We start from the raw sequence: 24,051 nt of genomic DNA, 5'->3' as shown, positions 1-24,051 counted from the left end.
CATAAATGGCAGTTTTATTATTAGTATTTATTTAGATGAAATTACTAAATAATTATACATTAGATAGGAACTCATTAGTATATAGCAGTGCACAATATTTGTTAAAAACACTCAAAATAATAATTTATCTTACGCAGTCTTTTTTTGCAATATGGTTAAATGAATTGAGGAAAACATGTCTAATAAAAGTAATAACAATCTTCCTAATGAAAAACTGTCCTTTATGTTATACAAGTTACATATTTTGTTGTACAAGTTGAACAATCCATTGTGAGATTTATTAATTTTGATTATACCACGGGTCGGTTGAATGCTGTATTCTGATTGGCTGAGAAATGTTCCGTGGGTATGCATTAATTTTGGATAACTGCACACCTAACTTGTCAAATGTCTTAAAAATAGGCACCAGCACAATGTTTGTGGTAACCGTGGTATAAGGGGAATAATTGACTCCGGTCCTTTGAATTATATAAAAAAATAATGCACACCCGTGGCGTAACCTTGGGTGTGCATTATTTCCTTATAACTCAATAGCCCATCATCAATTATTCCTTAAATACATTTCTCAGCCAATCAGAATAAAGCATTCAACAGGCCCGTGGTATAACAGAATTTATAAAATGTCCCTCTTCTAACATGAAACCTCATCCTACAGCTGCATGTCAGTTTGCGTTTCTCACCGGGCCCTGCGTGTCAAAGAACCGTCCGATGCTGTTTCGTAGCTTGGTGAAGAGCATGGGGTAGAGGGCCGGACTCAGCTCCAGTCCAACCAGGTCTTTGACGTTGGTGCGAATCTGCACGCCCACTTTCTCGTGTGTACACACCATCAGAGCCAGCAAACGCTCCACAAACCTATTGAGGGACGTTTCGCTGTTGACCTCACAGGAACCCATGGAGATCATGGAGCTCTTACGCTCGGTGAGAGGGCCCATGGGAGGACTGTAGGTGCCCAGGCAGGGCGTGCTGCGCTGCTGGAGACACACTCCACCTAGAGCGCACAGGAATCCTGTCATGTTGATCCACTCCTGCGGACAGAGAGAGAACTGCAGGACAGGGCAACAGACGCAATGAGAAATAAGCTACGGGAAATTGATTTGATGCGATTTGTCTCGTTTTAGTTACCTGCCCATCTTCCACTTTGCTTTTCGAGTGGTTGAGTATTTGTTTTGTAGCTTGTTCCCATTTTGCATACGTGTCTTCCCATGCCTGTGATTGCAATAAAATGAGAGGGATTGAAACAAACATGCAGAGAGTCGAAAGCTAATTTATTACTTAATAACTTAAAGGGGACATTTCACAAGACTTTTTTAAGATGTCAAATAAATCTTTGGTGTCCCCTGAGTATGTATGTAAAGTTTTAGCTCAAAATACCATATAGATAATTTATTATACCATGTAAAAAAATTTACCGTTTTTGGGTGTGTCCTTTAAAATGCAAATGAGCTGATCGCTGCGCTAAGTGGCAGTGCCGTGGTTGGATAGTGCAGATTAAGGGGCGGTATTATCCCCTTCTGACATCACAGGGGGAGCCAAATTTCAATGAGCTATTTTTTCACATACTTGCATTGAATAGTTTACCAAAACTAAGTTACTGGGGTGATCTTTTTCACATTTTCTACGTTGATAGAAGCACCGAGGACCCGATTATAGCACTTAAACATGGAAAAAGTCAGATTTTCATGATATGTCCCCTTTAAATGTTTTTAGATGAAATATCCAAATTAAGATTTAGTATAAATCACCTCTATGTTTCCAGCTGTGGGGTGCTTTATCCTCCTTAACAGTGCCATCACTCTTTTCTGAAGGGTGTTTCGGCCTAAATGCACAAATATTTTATAGCACAAGCAACATCGCACTACAATAAACTACAAACGCGGAAAGCAGATGCCCCACATTTCATGCAATTCAAGAACAAAGTTGCAAAAATTATTTCACTCAGCTTCCCAAATAAACTAAATTTAAAATGAAATTTTAATCTAAATCCCACATAGATAAGCACTAACCTGTAGCCATCATATTGCTGACAGAGGCAAGTTCCATGAAAGTGTTATAGTTTGGCAGGGCGGTGTGCATGGGCATTTCATCCACACTGCAACGGATGTCGGCCTCCTCACAGAGATGGCGAAAGCAGGACATGGCCACCAGCACAGCCTCTGCATCGGGGCTCCACAGGAAGGTATAAAGACACACCTCGAGCTTCGTCTGAGCCTGCCTGCAGATGGGAATGAGACTACCCTGTGTGGCACATTCCTACAGAGCAACACAAACAGGACAGTTTGATCCGGGTGCCATTTTTACAAACATAAAAAAATATTAAAATCTATGTTTACCTTGTTCTTTAGTAGAAACTTGTTCCTGCAAATAAGTATCTCCCTAAGCCACTTCAGTATCTCTGTACTGTTGATCATCTGGTGACCAATCAGCTTCTTACATATCAAGAATAAGACCTGAGAGCTGAAAGAAGAAGAAATACAGTTAAATCACATCCTTGTCATCTGAATGACTTCCTCCAATCAGCTGAGAGATCTTCCCACCTGATGTCCCAGAAGGTCTCTATGGTTGCATCAGGGTTCCACTGCTCAATGGTTTCTGGCTGATGTAACACCAACAGTGCCTAGGTGAAAATACAAACATAATTGTGTTATTTGCACTAAAAACAACACACTAGGTGTAGCAGCAGCAGGATTCTAGATAGTTATGTTAGGGTGGGCATTTTGAAGGGATGTGCAATAGATTACCTCCATAGCTTCCTGTGACAATTCAACACTGTTGTTAAGAGGAACTAATGCGACCAGGCCTTTGATAAGCTCAGCTGTGCTGTTCTGCATCTCTTGACCTGATTTCCCCGGGTTCTGAAGGTAAAAAGAGTCAAACATGAATAGTCGAACTTGGGTTGGAAGGCTACAATGTGACTTAATCAACTAAGAAGCTCAGATGCAAAAGCAGCTAAACACAACCTCTATCAAAAATGAGATAATGATTTTTTTACGTTTATTTAATAGGGACAGATACGAAGAAGAAACATAGATGAACTGTAAACAGTCATCCAGTGTATGCATCATAGTGTTTTAAGCTAAAGCTAATTTACAAAAATTTGTCCCTAGAGGGGCTTTTAGTTAAAAAAGAAAAAAAAGAGAATAAACACAGACTAACATTATTAAAAGGTTTTTTTTTACACCTGGTCACTTCATGTGTTTTCTCTGATCGGATAGCTATCTGATTTATTAAATCTGTTTCATTTACATTTGGCCACATAAATGCATCTTGTGAAAACGGATATGAATCCGATATTCTACTCCAGCGCAAAATGCAAATACACTATTCATTGCTCCGCCTTAAAAAAACTTAAAGGAATAGTCTACCCTTTGGCCATATTAAACTGTTATTACCTCAACTTAGACGAATTAATACATATCTATCTTTTTTCAATGCGTGCACTATACAGTGCGTCGTGAATGTGTTAGCATTTAGCCTAGCCCCATTCATTCCTATGGTACCAAACAGGGAAGCCACCAAACACTTTCATGCTTTCCCTATTTAAAGACTTTTACATGAGGAGTTATACCAGTAAGTATGGTGCCACAAAATAAAACTTTTTTTTGGTACCATAGGAATGAATGGGGCTAGGCTAAATGCTAACACATTCACAACGCACTGTACAGTGCACGCATTGAAAAAATATAGATATGTATTAATTCGTCTAGGTTGAGGTAATAAAATAGTTTTATATGGCAGATGGGTAGACTATTCCTTTAAGACTATGTTTATGCAACAAAAGGCAGCACTTACTGTATGTTGTACTGTATATTGGGCAGGGGACGCACGTCTCCTTGCTCGGCATGAGCTGGAGTGCGCAATACAGCAGCAGGAGAGTGACGGAGGCGCTATTATTTAATGAACAGGTCCATGACGGGGAAAGCGTTCCCAAAACTGTTCTCAAAGTTGTATTTCTTTGTTTAATATTATTGGAGTTCGTCATTGGGCTTTTTTATTGGTTCTAGAAAGTTTTTTTACCCGCTGTCATCGCTCCATAGAGCAATAAGCATGTCGTCTTTGTTTGTTTTCCTCTTTGCCGGCTAAAATCCGTGGTTTCATTTACTAGATGTATTTAGACTTGTCGAGTTTCATCTGAAATGCGTCCCAGACAACCTCCTAAAGTGGTTTGAGCGATCGGATTTAAATGCATCTCAAAAACGTTTCGGAGGTCATTTACACTGCGTCTTTTAAGACAACAAAAGAAAACGCATGAAGTGACCAGGTGTAAAAAGCCCCAAAGTGAGGTAAGAGCCAGATAAAAAAAATACAATGAACAGAGAAGAAAAAAAGAAAAAAAAATACAGAGAGAGAAATAAATATGAGAGCAATTTTGTTCCTGAATTAGCCACAATTATTTTTTTTTAAGTAAGTAACGTTGGAATACATTTTAAGTGGCCTGGCACAGAATTCCATAATTTCGCCCCCATAATACGTGCCGAGAGCATATTAACCGAATGCTCTCGGCGCGTATTATACGTTCATAAAAAACCTTAATCCGGGCATCAGGCCATTTAGAAATGCTGCTTTGTTGGCAGAATCCATTAAGTGTCTGATAAAAATGTTCATTTATTTTACTGGCCCGTACTTACATGCAGCATTAGTTTGGGGTCACCGTGGATGAGTTTGACCAGGGCGAGCAGTAGCGAGCGTGAGTCAAGGTCTGTGGATTTCTCCTTGAACTTTAAACTGGTCGTCATTTTTTCTTTAAAAGTCAGACTCTGCAAAAAAAAGTGCAACTTTACTTTCTAAAAAAACAAATTTATGTTTTTAATGCAAGACACAAGAAGCTGAACAGTATGTGATCTGAGACTTATCCAGTGTAGTAATGCATGCATTTTAGGGGTTACCAATGCATGAGTCTCTTATTGTATTGTATTAGTGGATATCTCACTGATGTCATCCTCAAAGGTGGATGGGCATTGAGACTTTGGAGCACTCTGCCCAACGTGTCTGCAAACATGGCACGCAGTTCTCCTGAGTAGCAGTAGATGGCGTCGATCTTCGGCCACCAGTCCAGATGAGACTAAAAAAAGACCATGAATGATAAACATTAACATTAAAGCAAAACACCAACACGTGACTTGTATGTCTACTAAAGCAGCCCAGCAGCTACTTATTACAGTCCATACTTACATTGGTGATTATTTTGTGTAGTGAGTTGACCAGGACAAAATGGAAGGTTGGGGGAGAAGTCGAAGCTAAACACACCTATCGCAAAACATTAATCATTCTTTATAAAATATTCAATGAGATGACAAATTCAGATTGGGAACTCAAAAATATGTTGTGAAATTTTATCAGGCAGATGCATTCATTGTGGGAGCCCTTTAGAGATCAGCTGACCTTGAAATGCTGGTTGTTGCGAGGATTGACGCGATAACACGACACAAAACAGTCAATCATCAAATCCACATCGGCACTCTGGCAGCCCGCCCCCCTTGAGAATGGCTTTGTGGGATTAAAAAGAAGACCCTGGGGAAAAAAGAGAACAATGGAGTTAAATCAGGTTTTTATAGTTGTTTATATGACTATGTGGTGTTTTTAATATACTTTAAAGGGATAGTTCATCCAAAAATGAAAAGTCTGTAATCACTTTCAGGTTGTTACAAACATGTATAAATATCTTTGTTCTGATGAACACGAAAGAAGATATTTTAAGGAATGTTTGTTTTTTCATGAGCCCCATTCACTTCCATAGTATTTTTTTACTATAGAAGTAAGCAGTGATTGGATTGGCTTGCTTTGCTGCACATCACACGAGTTACAGCAGAACGCTACAAATGAGGACGAGATAGGAGAAAAGCGATCGGATCGATTGGTGAATGAATACGGTTTGGTTTTAACCTGTGTGAGTGTAAGCAAGTTTGACTGACATGGCATCTGGATTGTTGTAATGTAAATACGTCAACACGTGAGTGCAGAATCTGAATACAGGGAAATACTGTAAATGCAAATGAATCGGCGTCATTTACAAAGATTACCTCAAACACAATCAAAACAATAACAATGACATAGGCTAATGACGCTCTGAAGAAGCGTGGAATGATGGGATTTGTTGTCTTTAACTGAACCGCTGATGGCCATCAAACGAATGGGAATGAGAAATCATGTTAACGGATGAGGTGATCAACTTTTATAAATGTTGCATTTGATGACATGGTTTTATTTTATTATGTAAGGTTCTATGTAATGTTCAAAACTAAATTGTTTCATGTATGTATGAATCGAGATTGTGATTCTTTTATCACTTAATCGTTCAGCCCTACTAGGAAGTACCAGGATATTATAAAACTCTAAGCATGTTCGGCTTAATAAAGAAACTCATGTACACTGAGGATGGCATTATGGTGAGTAAATTATGTTTTTTTTATGCAATTATTCCTCTGAAATCATACCTTTTCACTTTAAATTTTTCAACACAAGCTCCGGTCTTCCATAAACGTAATTGGCTGGCTCTGCCTAGGTTATTTGCATAAGGCGATATGATTGGCTGACGCACACGTTGCCGCTTGAAAAGTTGAGAAATGTTCAACTTCTGCCGCGAGCAACGGCACTAACGCGGCGCCGACGGATCCACAATTCAGTTCGCCAACGCTTGACGTCACCCATTAAAAGTGAATGGGAAGCGTCAACGCTTACACCCCGTGTGAATGCGCCGTAACAGTCAACCCCTCCCTTACCTTAAGATCCATGACGATGGACTGAACCAAGAGAAATATAACTGAATTATCCTCCCAGTTGATGTAAGTGCATGCTTTGCAGAGTTTGACGCAGGCGACGGCTGCGCTCTCAGTCAGTTGTTTGCTGCCGCTGTGCTGTCCGAGAGCTTTCCGGAGGCTTTCCAAAAATGACTTCTGTTAAAGCAAAATAAAAGGTTGCTACAGGACAACTCTTACTTGATTTATTGTCCCACCAAAAACTTCTTGGCAAAACCACTACAAAGCAACAGGTTTGTTGTCTGTTAGACAAGAGCAAAATAACCGACAATGCTCTGATGCGTTTTAAAAATGCTTTCTAAAGTTTTCGACAAGCTACAAACAAGCATCTGTAGATCAGCCTGTTTGACCTCTGACCTTGTTAGCCTTCTCTTCTCCCCCTACTTCTTTGGTGATGCTCTGCGTGATCTCGGGGCAAAGAATCAGGAGGATGATCTGGAGCGGCCATACGGCTGCTTTCCTCTTCGCGCTCTCTGCAAAACTGTCCACCAGGTCGAACAGTTTTTCCGCACAGTCTGTGTACGCACCAAAAACATACAGTGTGTTATATAACTCTTCACGAAAACCTCACAGATCAATCTAGTGAACAAGTACATATAGATATTAATGACAGCGTCACTCACCGGCCATGTCAGCTTGGGGTCTCTGATAAAGCATGGTGAACTCATCAGGATAATGTTCAACCCAGTTCCAGAAAGCCTGTCGTAAACATATCACATATATCACCTTCTGATGTGAATGAAAATTAAGGTGAGTAAAACATATATGAAGAGCTCAGATGCAAAACCCTCTAAGTGCATATGACATTTTTTGGATGGATTCTGCCAACAAAGCACTATTTCTGAATCGCCTAAGGCCGGGATTAAGTTAATTTGAAGCGAAAGCTTTTGCATCTGAGCTCCTAATATATATATATTTTTTTTTTATTATTTGCATAGTGCCTACCTTTTCCAGACTGCTGATTACTGCAAGCTGGGCGGGTTTTTTCAAAGCTTTGAATTTAAGTACTGTTTCTAAAGAAAATAAAATGTAAATGTTTATGCAGATGTTAATGCATGGAAAAAACATATAAGCATGTACACACACACACACACACACACACACACACACACACACACACACACACACACAGAAGACATACATCCAGAATGGTATAAGGATGAGTACATTATACACAAATTTTTATTTTTAGGTGAAACATTTCTTTAAGCCAGTGGTTCTCAAATGGGGGTACGCGTACCCCTAGGGGTACTTTGGGGTACTGCAGGGGGTACGTGAGAGAAAGTGGAAACTGACATTTAGGAATAAATTAATAAAATCAGTAATTCATGATGATAGTATTTTTATATGACATTAGGACTACACAAAGATGCATTAAAAAAATCATAAATTTAAAGCACATTGTACAAAATGCATGTGCGAGTTCAACCTGTTGACCTTGTCTGGCGCATGCACAAGGTTTCAGTTCAGCAGCTTCAGTAACGGAGATACACGGAGTCTGCTCCTGTTATCATTTCATACTTAAAGTTTACTTTCTTTTGTGGTGTTGCTGTGCGTATATATTTTTCTGTGGTTATGGCGCATTTGGATGTCTGGTTACAAGCGCCTGTGGTAAAGACTGGGTACGTGTTTGACGTCGCGTTGAGCTGTGTAGACCGGCGTATCATATGACATCAGTAATAAACATGTATGATTCAAAAAGATAAGTCGGCGCACCCGCGCCGGACGATCCGCGCAACGCTATGAAGCCCGCGGGGCGGCAACCGGACGATCCGCGCAACGCTATGAAGCCCGCGGCGCGGCAACCGGACGATCCGCGCAACGCTATGAAGCCCGGGCCGCGGCAACCGGACGATCCGCGCTCATCTCGAGTCGAGGCACTATGGTTAAATGGATGCCGTCATTTTCGGATTCATTTTTGATAAAACGAAAATACAGTCGTCACAAGTTCAATATCATCTCATATTTAAACATCAAATGTCAAGAGATACCAGAGAGCCATACGTGACATACATGCACATCCCTATTATGAATCCAAAAGCAGTAAATACTCTATGTTTGGATCATCTTTCTAAATCTGATCTTTAATAATTTATTTTTTTATTCAAAATGTGGTATTTTTGGACGAATCCTACCCATATAAGAGGTGATAAAAAAGACAACATGAAAGTTTTTTTGTTGTTTAAAAGGATCTGTTCTTTCATTTGACGTATTGTATGTTTATGTTTAAAGAAAAGCATTTTCTGGAAGGTATTACAATTTTGTGAAAAATAAAAAAAATGCTGGCACTGGCTGGCAACTTTTTTTTTAAATGCTGGCGGGGAAAGAGTTCAAATCACAGTGAGTTAATAGACAGGTGTCTATGAACTCACTAATTTAGGTATAAGGTGACACAAGTAGCTCTCGACCACTTTTATTTTTTAGAAAGTAGCTCTCCAATAAAAAAAGGTTGGAGACCCCTGATATATGTTCAGTACTGAGATCATTAACAGTATTTATTGAGACCTGAATCCAAAATCAGGAGCAGGGTCTGCGTGAAATAATAAAAGTTATGAAAGGTGGCTTCTTAAAAGAGGATGCTAAAAAGAAAAAACAAACCAGAGCCTCAAAAATACCACCAGTTTCGTGATGAATACTAATAAGCAATAAACCTGCTCTGGGGCATCAGATATAATAACTGTCTCACTCTCATTTCGCTGTCTCAAAATCAAATGTTGTTGACTGGTTAAGGGGTACTTGGCTTGAAAAAATCATAAAAAGGGGTACTTCAGCCAAAAAAGTTTGAGAACCACTGCTTTAAGCAATAATCAAATGCAAAAAAGTGAATACTTTACCTTGTAGCAGTCTCTTTAACTTGGAGCAGTCTACGCTGATATACTGGATTAGTTCAATGTCGTGGACATCCACTGTGTCTTCTGTACATACTGTAAGTTCCTGCAACCTGTGTGAAGATATTGGTAAACATCAGCATTCCTACAAACCAAAATGTGTACAGCAAAAATGGGGGACTCAATTCACATGACTTGAGTAATCTGACTAGTAATCATAGCATATGATTTACTTGGAGTGAATTTGTGAAAAATGTTACTTGAACGTGTGACATGTCCCCACCTCTGGTGTATAGATGTTTACAATAAGCATTTTTACAAGCTCGTATTGTGCGCATTTTGGGGCAAAGGTGTGAATCACACATTAAAAGAGGCCCCTCGTTCTAGTCCTGCAATGCCCCAAGGGTCTCTGAGATTTACCTTGTGGATATGCGACTGAAGACGGCATTAAAGTTGTTGCAGCTTAGAGAGAAGAGCACGGCAGAGGCAGAGCTGCGCAGTTGAGCGGCGTGCTGCTGTCCCTCACGGTACGAGTGCAGAAAGTGACAGATCTCAGGCAACAACTGCTTCACCAGCATGGCCTCATCCAGTCTCAGGCAATCCTTGGGTTGCTAAATAAGGCAAAAATGTGCAAAAATACATAAAACAAAATCCCATATATTGTTGCATTAAAAGGTCCAGTGTGGGTTTTAGTGGAATCTAGCGGTGAGATGCGAATTGCAACCAATTGCTCAAATCACAGCTCATCCCTCAATTTTAAAACACAATGAGAAGCTACAGTAGCTGCCACACGAAAAATATGTCGTCATCTGAGACAACGTATGGAGGAAAAGCGCAGCGTAGGACAGTTTGTCTGTTTAGGGCTACTGTAAAAACATGACAGCAAATTCCATGTAAGGGGACCCTTGGTGTATGTAGATAAAAATGGCTTTTTCTGAGTAAAAAAACAATACAGTTCATTATGTAAGGTCTTTATATACCACTGATTATATTATTATGTATATTATATTTAGGGATGCACCGAATCCAGGATTCGCATTCGGCCGAATACTGGGCTTTTTGACGGGGTTCGGATTCGGCCGAATCCTAGATTTTTTTTCCACCGAACCGAACCCTAGGCTTGCGCTACGCTGGTCGACGTCACGCGGCCGTTGATTACACACATCGGGTGCTGACGTGGAGATGAGCTTTTTCTTTCGGTGAGCCTTAGGGGCTGGACACACCAAAACTTTTAAACACGGCTGAAAACGCCTTGAGGATGCCAAATTCCAGCTGTTTTTCAGCCGAGCGCTTGGTAGCTGTGATGCTTCAGCTGTGAGCCGGTTGGTTGCTGTGGTAATCTCCCGCCCCTCCTCCACTGTAATTGGACGGCCGTGTGAAACCTGATATTGACGAGCGGAGCTTCTCACTCAAAGTTAAATATAGTTTTCAGCGCGGATCTGCTTGCTTATTGTAAAAACGAGCGTGTTGCAACGCATCGCTTTCATTATGCATAGGCTTATGGTAATTGTCAAAATAGTTTTTCCAACTTGTCATCCTGGCATAATGTACAGTTAAAATTAAATAAAATGAAAAATACACTGCTGTGGACGTTGTTTACTTCATTAATGTGTTTTACTGTGTTAATGGAATAAGGATGCGAGTAGGATTCGGTATTCGGTTTCGGCCGAATCTTAAACGGTGGATTCGGCCGAACCTAAAAAAATCTGGATTCGGTGCATCCCTAATTATATTGCAAGAGATCCTTCTGAAAGTTACACATTGCACCTTTAACAGCTCTAACTTACCGTATATTGAATCAGGGTTCCCACACCTTGGTTAACTTCAAATTCAAGGACCTTTTAAGGACTTTCCAGGTCCAATACAAGCAAATTCGGCAAAATAACATTTCAAATGACACATTTCAAATGAGAGCAAGGTTACATCGCTTTACCTTGTAAGATACATTGTTACAGTTTTCATGTGTCAAACACAACGATGCAAAAAAAGCATTTTGGTGTAACACAAAACCCTGACAATATCAGCATACAGAAGATATAAGCATTTAAAACTTACAGTTTTGACAAATTGATACTGACTGTAGACACACCTTCTCTATCTAAAAAAAACCCTGGTAACTTGGTATAAGCACCTCTTGTATTATTGCCTCCTTATGACAAATCGCTTGATTGTTTCCTTATCTTTGTAAGTCGAATTGGATGAAAGTGTCTGCTAAATGCCTAAATGTAAACTGTTTGCCACATGCGTTTAAAAAGTATAGACTTTTTGTGACGTCATCCTACACTACACAGGGAATAATATGGAATTTTTGATCAATAACCTGTATCTATGTTTGTTTTTACATTACAAGGCCTTAAAACATTTGTACAGATTCACAAACTTTCAAGGACCCTTGGTAACCCTGTTAAATAGCTTGTTTGCTTTATATTTATTAAATAATTTTATTAATGATAATTTTTATTGAGCTCATATTTACACCTCACTTTCATATCCAAAACATAAAACACACTAACCTTCACATTTTGCATAAGCAATTGCATAGGACAGTGAATTGCAGTCTTGAATCTGACTACACAAAAAATGAAAAATCCAGATCATCTCAAGATGAGGAAACACCTGCAAATGTAATAATCTGCTGCTAGGGCCGCTCTGGAGCCTTCTGTCTGGGAGTTAAAGCTAAAGATTTAATTGATTTAACAGAAGGTTGCGTTTAAGACTAAAACAAAAGTTTTTGCAAAAACAGACACAATTTTTGAACCGTTTTGTGCCATAATCTCAAATTCCTCAAGGCACTAGGATAAAGTAGCTTCACAAGTTTGACATTTTAAATACATTTTGGTTATAGCTTGAATCTTAGATTTAATAAGTAATAGAATAAATAATATTTAAATCGTTTTTGTGCTGTGAGACAGATTAGGATGACGACTGTTAATGATTGTAACTATATAGCAATTGCCTTCAACTATAAGGCTAAAATGACAGCGTGGAACAATGAAAAGAAACCAGGATGTATGACAATTAAAAAATGGGATAGGTTGGACAAAGTCCACTTGAGGTTGCTTGCTCACCCCTGCCAAACACTTCTCTAGTGTGTCCAAGATAATCAGCTGGGAGAGGTAGAGGTTCTTCTCCGCAGCTTCGCCGAAAATCCGCTGTGAATGAAAGACAACAACAACACAATCAGAAAAATGTTGCATTGTGATGTTGGAGCTTGACAATGTACCACACATTGGGTGACAACAGCTGGGTTTTCTTTTTGGCAAATAGAGGGATTTTAATTCGAAATCTGGCATTTCTTATGCGATATTTCAAAATGTGCGTAAAATCAGTGTGATGTAAACCCAGCTAGTGATGTTAACCCAGCTAATGATGTTGTTTAAACTTTTTACACAAACAAATGTCCGAAGTCAAGGACTTACCATGTTGTTCACATTTTTGAGTATGTTGGTCAGACCATTGATGACAAGGGCGAATTTGTACTTGGAGATGTTTATTAAGCATTCTTTATTGTGCTCTGTGCTCACTTTGTTGTGGGTGCTCTGTTGTCCCGTCTTTGTAGGTAGCTGTGGGTGAGAACGAAGGGAACAACAAAGTTAGTGACCAAATATGGGCTGTTATTTGAAAACAAAAATTGGCACTTCTAAACATAAACCAGCACCAAATTTCAAGTTCCTTCAAAAATCATAAAGATTGATGGTAAAGGACATGTGGATCTGGTTGTCAGGTGTCAATGTCAGTTTCTTTCCTGTGATCCAGCTTTCAAAGCTTATGTTATGGCTCTTGAAGTCTATCCTGACGGAGTTGGGTAGAAAACAATTCCTAACATGTGGAAAGCACAGAGCGAGAAGTCAAAGGTCCGATGGTCTTAAAAGTGACACACTCACCCCTGAGACAACATCTAAGCATTTAAAGACCCCAACCCACCCATCTAAACTCTCCAACTTTAGGTGTTAAAACAAAGAGACCCAAGTCCTCTAGACTTCCGCCCTCTGTCGCACACCTGCAGCCTAGCACATCTGCTCTAATGCTGTCTAACATACACGCAAGCATTTAAACTTTGAAGTGGGAATGTTGAAAGAAAGAACACAGGGCCGGACCAATTTAATGAAGCATATGTAGAATGAGGCTCTCCCCCTTAAAGTGTTCCCCCGATGAAAAACTGCTCATACTGTTTCTGAATACTGTGACTAAGCGCACCCATTTCATTGCTAAAAACAACGTTATTTTGTGTATTTGGTATAATACAATATGCTTGCGTGGTTTATGGTTAAAAAACACATTATTTTCCACCTATCGTACACTTTTGTAGCTCCAGATATCCTGCCTACTCAAATGCATTGATTTTGCACAAAACTCATCGATCTGAAAAGCGCTGTGACCCTGATTGGCCAGCTAGTCTGTACGTTGTGATTGGCCTGAATACCTCTGAAGTCAGCCGAAAATGTGACGCTCCTTACCATGTTTGAAAGATTTGCTCACAATGCAATGCTAACAGGAGTTAACTTACAGGCTGAGTCCGAAGCGTGAGGAATTATGAAAATGTCGGTCTTGTCTACATCACCAATCCCAGGAAGTAAACTGTTGCCTACAATCCATGTGTTTTTTGTAGTCCAAGAAAAGAGATTTACGTCGGAAACGATAACCCGCATCATAGTTTACCTTGGGGTTTGTACCTTTTGCATATCGTTAACAAGTACTAAAACACCAAAAGAAATGTAAAACCGTGAATCGGATGATAGTTGCTCTTTAATATTGTTTCGGTTTCTCTTTGATTCAATATCGATTATGTTTATTATTTCATAAAAACATTTTTGTTTTGCAGACATGGAATCTATATTTAAACAAAGCCTAAATGCTGGTAACATAAATAGGGGTGGGAATCGCTTGGACCCTCGTGAATCGATCCAGAATCGATTCTTATGGTCCCGATTCGATTCAGAATCGATTCTTGACGTACTAATTTGCATATCTGTGACGTCATTACGTCACATTTGCTCTCAAAGCCAGGTTAATGTTTGTACTTTGCTACTAGTCTCTGAACTGTCATATACTGTACTTTAATGCAATTAAGGGATAAATAATGTCATTCTTATATACATATATTTCCTGTTTCTGTTGTAAAACATTAAAACCAGTAAAAATAGTAATTAAACGTGACACATTAATTCTACATGTTAACCGTCATTAACTTCCACGAACTGACGTGCGTCTAGCATCATCATTATACACAGTGATTGGCAGTATTACTTTATTTATATAATGCGGCGCATCCAGCAACTGAATAACAAACTATGTGCATATTTTTACAGAAGTATATTCATGTTATATCTAAACAGTCAGCGGATGGTTTAGGAAACGCTATAGCACAGTCAGAAGAGTCATTAAATTAAATGCGCTGTTTCTCCCTGCCGCTCACTGAACAGAGAAAAGGCCGAGCAAGACTATCCCAAAGTGTATCTTGTTTTCTTGCAGTTAGAATGAGTCATTCAGGGCTGTTCTAGATCTTATTTCTTTCTCTTTTGCTCTTGTAAGCTCCGCTATGCGCTCGTGCAGTGCGCACTCTCTTAAGTTGTCCTTGTGCAGCACCGCTCCCCCAGTTGAGTTCCGCCTTTTGGTTCTGATAACGTATTTTGTAAACTAACATTTAAGAATCGATTCTTGACATTTGTGAATCGATTCAGAATCGGCCCACGTCCGAATCGAGATTCATCTAAGAATCGATTTTTTGTCCCACCCCTAAACATAAACCTTAGCTCTAGGCCTATATCACTGAAATACACATTTACATGAACAATAGCCCCAAACAACTGTGTAATCAAATTTTTCTTTTCTTTTAACTCTTTCACCGCCAGCGTTTTTAAAAAAAGTTGCCAGCCAGCGCCAGCGTTTTTCATGATTTTCACCAAAGTTTAATGCCCTCCAGAAAATGTTCTTCTTTAAATATATAAACATACAATATACCAAATGAAAGAACAGACCCTCTGCTTTCAAACAAAAAAAAGGGTTTAATCCTACCTTTAGTGGTTCTTTTGCAATCAGCTTTTGAATATGGGTAGGTTTCTGCAAAAACACCATATTTTGAGCAAAAAGCTAAAATAATTCAATTTTTGTGACGGACTTTTCATAGAGATCCCATTCAGAGCGATCTTTAAAACAGACACGGACATGCAGCAGCTTGCCATAGGGCAATACTTCCGGGTTTAAAAAGTTGCGGTGGATCCACCTGGTGGATAATAGCGGTATTGCGGAAAGACGGAAAATCTCGTCATTGGCGGGGAAGCGTTTTCTCTTAATTGACGAGATATCTCGTCAATGGCGGGGAAAGAGTTAACTAAATATTGTAAGAAGCAGCACATACAATGCACACAAGGTGCACAAACTGCACATGCAACTGTGCATTACTGTAAATAAAGCTAAAATATTGTAAATATTGTGCCACAGTGAAATTCATTAGCAACTTAAAACATGTTTACAAAACAAAATGTTTTTTAAATTAATAACACGTTCAAAACAGGCCCATAGCCTTTGTCTGAACATTGCTATATTCTTTCAATAACTTAAGGGAGGGGAAGTACAAATAATATCAATATAAAGTGAAACTCATACAGTAAGAATTGATTCGGGTATTTCCCAAATCAATATAGTTTTGTTAAAATGAAGATCTGTCTTTTTCTATAGAGCGAGATATGCGTCTTTATTACATACGATAAATTAAATGATCTGAGAGAAATAATACTATTTGAAAGAAAAAGTTATCACACTGATAGCAAAGAAGCATTTCATGAGAAAAAAAAGAATATTTGAGAGAAAAAGTTTTCATACCAATAGCAAAAAATTATGATATTTGAGACTAAAAAAAAGTTTTGAGAGAAAATATTTTCTCATTATAGAACATAAAAAATATAAATTTGAAATTTTTAAAATTATTTCTGAGAAAAAAAATCTCTCAAGTATATGTTTTCTGCTATCCGTGTGAAAACATTTTCTTTAAAAAAAAAAAAAAGTGTTTCTATCAAAACGCTTTTCTTTGCTCTCGATGCAATTTCTTGCTCTCGTGTCAGGATTTTGCTTTCTCTGTGAAAATTGTGTCATGGGCGGGGCCACGTTCCTATTGGCCAGTCGGGTAAGCATCGTCTTGCCTTGGGAATCGAACTGAATCATTACACCATTGTTCGGGTCACCTAGATAGATGCCGTCTCTGCTTTTAGTTGAGCACGGACACTCTAATGTTTGAGTAAGATGATGACACACAACTCGATGGATAGCTGGCTGAGCAAGTTCACAGCACTGAAGATTAAACATTAAAAAAATGAAATGGTACTCTTATTCATGAATGAATGTGTATTATATTATTAGCTTGCTAATCGCTAATTAGCCATCATGCTAGGTAAACTTGCAAATGCCAAATGAATGTTTTGATTCACTCCTTATTTAGTGAGCAGTGATCTAGTTTCTACCTTTGCACTTGCTAGCCTCAAAGCACCTGAAGAGTAACTGCTTGTTCATCATATACAACCTCCTGTATAACTTTCAACCAACGTTAGTGTGCATGGAGGAGGTACACGCCAAGCTGCCGCAGCGCGGGGGGCCACACACGTCGGGGCTATGGTGAACACAGTCCCGATGTCGTACGTGCCAGTGGTGGTTTATCATAACTTAAATGTGTTTTTTTGTTTTCATAAAAATATAAACATTGATACCATTATAATAAGATAGTTGCCTGCTATTGAAATCAGTGTGAACAGATGCACTCAGTCTCTCAATATCACAACTATGGTCATATTGAATACACAGCTATGACAATAATAAACAGGGCAACAAAGTAATAATAATAATAATAATAATTTGTTACACTTATTTAGCGCTTTTCTGCAACACTCAAAGCGCTTTACATATAAAAGGGAGAATCTCCTCAACCACCACCACAAAAAATAAGCTTTGGAGGAACTTGTGAGATGTGAACCATATTTTTATTAACTTATTAAATTAACAGATCCATAACTTAGTAATTATAGATTAAACATATGCTTTGATACTCAAAATAGTATTGGGGAAAAAATACTCGAGTCTCACGCATTCACAGTGAGACACACGCATTTCAGTCAGTTCACATGGTCACACACCACACCTTGTATTTCTCATGCTGAGAAGACTTAACTTTTCCTGCTATATACAATTAATGGACGAGGCGCAGGAAGGTTCTCTGTCAAGTTCATAGCTGTCTCGAATTTTTCTTGCGCTCCTCTGATTCACTTGGACTTGATTTATTCAAAAACTCCCCAACTGCTTTGCAATAAGAAGCTTAAGCTTACCTGAAACTATAAGGAAAATAGACTATAGAGGCTTTCTGAAATGAATGAAAGGACTAGAGATGACTATTGGAGCATGTCAGACCTACTTTTTTTTATAAGTGTAATTCTTGTCACTTCAATAATGTGTTATGTTTGTAACAAGACTGGGTGTGTTAATTTTAACACATTGTTTTGTGTTAAACTATTTAACACATTATGTGTTATTTCGTATTGATTTGAGTTCATGTAAATAAAACACTAGATGTGTTGTCCTTATAAGAAAGATGTCTCAATTTAACACATTCGTTTTAAGAGTGTATGTAAAATACGGGTCCCGTATTGATTTGATACGCGTCATTTTGCCTGTAAATACGGGACGATTCCGTGTTTCAGGGGACGGGTGGCATTGCCACCTTCCATGCACACTAACGTTGGTTGAAAGTTATACAGGAGGTTGTATATGATGAACAAGCAGTTACTCTTAAGGTGCTTTGAGGCTAGCAAGTGCAAAGGTAGAAACTAGATCACTACTCACTAAATAAGGAGTGAATCAAAACATTCATTTGACATTTGCAAGTTTACCTAGCATGATGGCTAATTAGCGATTAGCAAGCTAATAATATAATACACATTCATTCATGAATAGGAGTACCATTTCATTTTTTTAATGTTTAATCTTCAGTGCTGTGAACTTGCTCAGCCAGCTATCCATCGAGTTGTGTGTCATCATCTTACTCAAACATTAGAGTGTCCGTGCTCAACTAAAAGCAGAGACGGCATCTATCTAGGTGAACCGAACAACGGTGTAATGATTCAGTTCGATTCCCAAGGCAAGACGATGCTTACCCGACTGGCCAATAGGAACGTGGCCCCGCCCATGACACAATTTTCACAGAGAAAGCAAAATCCTGACACGAGAGCAAGAAATTGCATCGAGAGCAAAGAAAAGCGTTTTGATAGAAACACTTTTTTTTAGAGAAAATGTTTTCACACGGATAGCAAAAAACATATACTTGAGAGATTTTTTTTCTCAGAAATAATTTTAAAAATTTCAAATTTATATTTTTTATGTTCTATCATGAGAAAATATTTTCTCTCAAAACTTTTTTTAGTCTCAAATATTATTATTTTTTGCTATTGGTATGAAAACTTTTTCTCTCAAATATTCTTTTTTTTCTCATGAAATGCTTCTTTGCTATCAGTGTGATAACTTTTTCTTTCAAATAGTTTTATTTCTCTCAGATCATTTAATTTATCGCATGTAATAAAGACGCATATCTCGCTCCATATTTTTCCATTGTCTATGCCAACACGTATATAACGTTTTGAATGTATGTAAACAATGTTAGCAAACTAACTTGGTGGTTAGGGCATGTGCTCTGATATGTTGAGGTATTGAGTTAACATAGAAAATGAAAGTTCAAATCCAACTCTCCCATCATATACCAGGGTTTCCCACAGAAAATTAGTTAGTTAAGCTGGTAGGGTTGGGCGAGTGGGCGGGCAGAGGGCATGGCAATCAAAGGGGCGTCATGATGAAAATTTTAATATTTTTACTTAAAACACTCAAATAAAACTACATTTTGAAATAACTATGACAGAAAATGAACACATACTAGATTATTAATGAATTAAATGTTTTTAACAGATACCTCTAATGGGAATAGCTGTGTGATGAAGTGAAACTAAAGGGTTAATAATCAAAAACAGTTGTAGAACGTCAGGCGATGATTGATGGCGCAAAAATTGTAAAAACAGATTATTTCCCACGTTTAATTACATTATCTTAAAGGAGAGTAACTACTGTTTACTGGACTGTTTTCACACTTACAGCGAACCGCTCCAGAGTTCGACTTGCAATCCTCGTCTTGGACTGATTGTTTTGGTGCAGATCCGAGCGTGATTGCCATGTTCACAAATGCCTAAACGGACCGAACCAAGGGAGAAAAAATATTGTGCTGCCCAAATAGGTGTAGCCCACTTTTAATTTAGCAATATAAAAAATCTAATCGAAAACTTAAAATCCTTGTTGGATCTTGTCTCATGACAAAATGTAAATTAGTTACATTTAAAGTAAACATGTAAAGTAGTTCACAAACATTGTGTGACCGCATTTTTAAATAAAGTTTGTTTGCGTTGAACTGAAGATCTGGAATAGAAGAGGGAAAGTACATTTTTAATTTTGGGGTGAACCATATTCTTTAATGATAAAATAAAGAGCACTAAAAATGGCATGACACAATGTCCCTTAATTTTATTGCACTACCAAAATGAATGCAAAAAAAAATATCTGACAATAACTTGCCCTACAGCTAGGACATTACTGAAGACCTCCAAAGCCCTGAGATTTCTTACCGGGTCCACTACCGTGTGACCCTGGAAAGCATGTGTCTGGAAATTAAAGTCCTATGACCTGAAGAGTTAAGCTGTTAATCCCAGGACCACCAAACACACCAGCAATCTTTACATGCATAAAACACATACACTCTCACAGCACACATATCCCAGCCCTGCTGACATCCATTTTATAGCAGCATGCCGATGGACAGTAAGCACTTTGTTTCCCAGGAATGATTTAAAGTAAAAGGTCATGAACCGAACGCTTCCCTAAAACCATGTCGTAATTAGACGCAACGCCATATGATTACAGTGATGGGCAATTTGTCTGTCCATACTGAACATGAAAAGAGGTTAGTGACAAAATATCATTTTCTGATATTCAAAATAAATGTATGCAAACAAGTGTCATTTTAAAGTAGTAAAACAGTCATTCTTAAACCTCAGCCAAATATTTCCCTAAATCTCTCAAGCAGGCATCAATGCAGAATACAAAGCATCATCAATCTCTTATTCCTGAGTCAGATCTCTCCCCAGAGAGACAACATATTAGTTTTCCATGACCGTGCAATGGCATCTGTGAGGTCATTGTTTCAAGGTACTCTGTGCATTCATACAGCTGCTGACAAGGCAGAATGTTAGCACAGACAATATGCTTATGTTCTTATATAAAAAAACAACCAATTACTGAATAATCCTGCAATTTCTATTGCATTCTTAAAAGCTGGAACGTAACATGTTGGACAGTTGTGGTGGACAGAAAATACAAAAAGTCAAGGTGTCATAAGCTTTATGTCTTAACACATTAAGCTTTTTGCCAAACAAGTGCCTTAAGTTCTCAGATTTAAAGAGCTTTAAACCAGCTTAACATTAAAACCTTTTAAACCTCAATCAAACTGTTATAAACTTTATCCGGCAATAGCAAAAGATAAAAACCCCTTTGAAAAGCCTCTAAAGCAAATAATTGGATGACAGCACAGAGACAAACACAACAGCTACGGCAGAAACAGGTGCAGACGACGAGCATTTTAAGTTAACACACGAGCGCAGCATCCATACAGACCAAAATTTAATTCTGTGTCTGAAACTTGACACTCAGAAATGGTAGTGACCAAAGATGATGTCTGCTGGCCATATCTGTACAATGTTCACTTTTAATTTCCCCTTAGGTAGTATGATATTAAACAGGGAAAAGACTAAAGTTAAGGTATCTGATACATTATTTGGTAAAAAAGCATAACAGTAATATGGGCCTTGACTCAGTGCACATTTCCACTCCATGCACAACATGCATACATTTAAAATGCATCTTTAATAATAGAATTCAATAAACGTTAAAAACAATTTTTCCAAGCTCAGCATGACAAATACTGTAGGCTACGTCAATAAACCCTCCAATCTCTGCACCTACAACAACATCAGACGATAGGATTTAGAAAAACGTTTCAAATGTGTCAAATCACTTTAAATATTGCTAAACTATTGATTAAGTTTTGTGCATACAGAGTACTGAAAGGTTGCTCCAGCAATACAATCTCATCCTTCTCCATGTCAACAACACAGAGAGAGTCTGATTCTTTTGTTTATAATATTTAGCCATTGCGCGCGACCAACTCATATGAGCGTGCATCAATTCAATGGCTAACCCACAGCACAATATTCAACTTCCGACGGCAAATTGCAACCCGTCAGGCCTAAACCACAACATGCACGTATCGCATCTGACCACCGAAAGCCCAAACCCACCAAACCCTCCATCTTCCACATAAACAACGCGCGTGTATGCACACAGACCGAACATTACGCCGTGTGCGTGCTCGCTTTTCCCCCTGGAAATGTCAAAGCCCACCACCGATCACCCTCGCTTGATGTTTTCTTTACCTGTTCGTCGAATCTGTTAATGATGGCCTGGACCCACTCCACGGGCTTGTGCGCCGCCATGCTCAGGCGGATGCGCGCGCCGCAACCTCTCCTATCAACCACTTTTGCGATCCTGATATTTGCTCCCGGCTCGCCCCCGATGCACCTAATACCCCCAAAGGCTCTCCGAAAAATAATCCAGGTGGAGAAGTGCGGAGGAGGTGGAGGGGGCTCCGGTTTAGTTCTTCACTTCTAGCTCGCTCCACTGCGCCGCCATGACACACGACCGGAAGTTTGAATCCTCCTCTTTCTCGCTCTCCAGTCTCTGGCTGTTGAGCATGCGCAGTAGCGCTGCAGAAGAGCACAGTACAAGGATAGTGGAGAATCCAAAGGGTATGATTTCAGGGGCGTTGCTAAGATCGGATGGGATGGGGGCTTGAGAACATGACCCCACAAACGCGTGAATAATTTGTATTATTATGAAATGTATTATTAGTGAATATTAAAAAAGAAATGAAAAAACAGTTCACAGTGCTTAAGTTGCCACTATTGTCATTTTGGTGGTTATATTGTTTCTTTTCATTGATGTTTTTCTTTTTTCCCCACTTTTGGCTTTCTCTTTCTCTTGTTGATCAACCATATTTTTGTCTGTTAATCGTTTTGCATACCTACTGCATCTCTCCTTCATTGTGTGTAGACTCTTGCTTTTATCCTGATTTTTCTACTATATATTATGTTGCCTGACTGATTCCTCAACATTTATATGCTATATTTCTTGTTGGCCTTCATTTTAATTAAATTTGTTTCTTTTTTCCTTCATAGAAATTGATATGGTTATAAAAAAGTAGTAGTTTTATTATTATTAACTGATAAAAGACGGTGTTCAATGACTGTGTGTGGTCAACAGTGCCACCTGCAGGCAGGAACAGATACTGTACTGTAAAACACCTCGACAGAAATCTGACACACAAACAAACTGGAAACGCGCTTCTTTTTGTTGTTTTTATCTTTTAAAATAAGAATAACCGTTTCCTAAGTTATACTCTGCTAACGTCACATCTGTTTGAGCGATGTTAGTTTGATTTAACTTTATCTTCACTCAGTCGTTGTACGGTGCGCCGGTTGTTGTGATGTTTATCCAGCCCTTCCTGTGATTGGACGGCCGTGTGAGAACTGACATTAACGAGCTGAGCCTTTCATCCAAAGTTTAATATTTTTCAACTCTCGGCGCTCAGCATGTGTTTCAGCTCGGTTCACATGTGCTAATTTACGGTAGTTACGCTTGTAAAAGCAACGCATGCAGTGTCACTGGCGCGTGTGCACGCAGAAATCCATGTTGCGCATGTTTCCCTTTTCTGCAGGCCCGCACACCAAAGTTCGGCTGACATCACGCGATTGAGTTAGGTTATGAAAATATAACAAAACTAGAGTAAGTTTCTAAATAATAATGATCATAATCTTATTTTCAGAAGTCTTTTATGCAAAGCAGGAAATCAGAAAGGAGAGATGATAAGTTTAAGTTAGGTAACGTTAACGTACCCATTCTCATCCAGTCAGGTCTCAGACAGAGAAAAAAGTCTCAGAAAAACCTCTGTCAAGTCTATAGAATTGCATTGTACCTGAGAAAATCAGCACATTTATAAGTTCTGTATTTTTTCAGATATTAAATTAAAATTTTGTTAACTATTTCTAGCACATATAAACAGTTAGCAGTATGATTATTTTAGTAGGCTAGCCTGGGGCGTCATGCACAAATGTTGTAAGGGGGCACAGTGTGCACAGCTCACAGAAATCTGTGCATAATCATATACAGACATTCATAGAGAAAAACACCAAAATTAAAGTGTCGACTAACTTTCATATAAAATACTTAATTTATTCATTCAGAATTATAACATATTTGCATCATATTTACATCTAAAATGACTTCTTTGTTGTTTATTTACGTTCTGTTTAATGTCTTTTTTAATTGTGCCTTTAATG

The 24,051-nt window shown here is 38.6% G+C and overlaps 1 protein-coding gene across 4 annotated transcripts in view; it reads right to left on the bottom strand.

Annotated features, from left to right (window-relative positions):
* nf1a (neurofibromin 1a) overlaps window positions 1–22,367 on the bottom strand; it is an 89,917-nt gene extending 67,550 nt beyond the window's left edge. For 2 of the 4 annotated variants that reach the window (XM_065280881.1, XM_065280883.1), the window contains exons 1-20: window positions 22,090–22,367; window positions 13,000–13,143; window positions 12,649–12,732; window positions 10,001–10,191; window positions 9,587–9,693; window positions 7,698–7,765; window positions 7,376–7,451; window positions 7,110–7,267; window positions 6,717–6,890; window positions 5,380–5,508; window positions 5,170–5,244; window positions 4,928–5,059; window positions 4,626–4,754; window positions 2,739–2,852; window positions 2,535–2,614; window positions 2,331–2,454; window positions 2,004–2,250; window positions 1,743–1,816; window positions 1,123–1,206; window positions 681–1,043 (exon numbers count right to left, since the gene is read on the bottom strand). In XM_065280881.1, the coding sequence (XP_065136953.1) occupies window positions 681–1,043; window positions 1,123–1,206; window positions 1,743–1,816; window positions 2,004–2,250; window positions 2,331–2,454; window positions 2,535–2,614; window positions 2,739–2,852; window positions 4,626–4,754; window positions 4,928–5,059; window positions 5,170–5,244; window positions 5,380–5,508; window positions 6,717–6,890; window positions 7,110–7,267; window positions 7,376–7,451; window positions 7,698–7,765; window positions 9,587–9,693; window positions 10,001–10,191; window positions 12,649–12,732; window positions 13,000–13,143; window positions 22,090–22,149 (2,613 nt within the window). In that variant the 5' untranslated portion in view covers window positions 22,150–22,367. The remainder of the gene's footprint in view (window positions 1–680; window positions 1,044–1,122; window positions 1,207–1,742; window positions 1,817–2,003; window positions 2,251–2,330; window positions 2,455–2,534; window positions 2,615–2,738; window positions 2,853–4,625; window positions 4,755–4,927; window positions 5,060–5,169; window positions 5,245–5,379; window positions 5,509–6,716; window positions 6,891–7,109; window positions 7,268–7,375; window positions 7,452–7,697; window positions 7,766–9,586; window positions 9,694–10,000; window positions 10,192–12,648; window positions 12,733–12,999; window positions 13,144–22,089) is intronic. The other 2 variants (XM_065280882.1, XM_065280884.1) reach the window with 1 other exon arrangement.
* Window positions 22,368–24,051: the final 1,684 nt, after the last annotated feature.

This window comes from Paramisgurnus dabryanus, chromosome 8 (assembly GCF_030506205.2).
Source record: "Paramisgurnus dabryanus chromosome 8, PD_genome_1.1, whole genome shotgun sequence".
In the NCBI taxonomy this organism is placed as follows: Eukaryota; Metazoa; Chordata; class Actinopteri; order Cypriniformes; family Cobitidae; genus Paramisgurnus; species Paramisgurnus dabryanus.
Note: the sequence above shows the minus strand (reverse complement) of the source record. Positions and strands in the feature narration are given on the sequence as shown.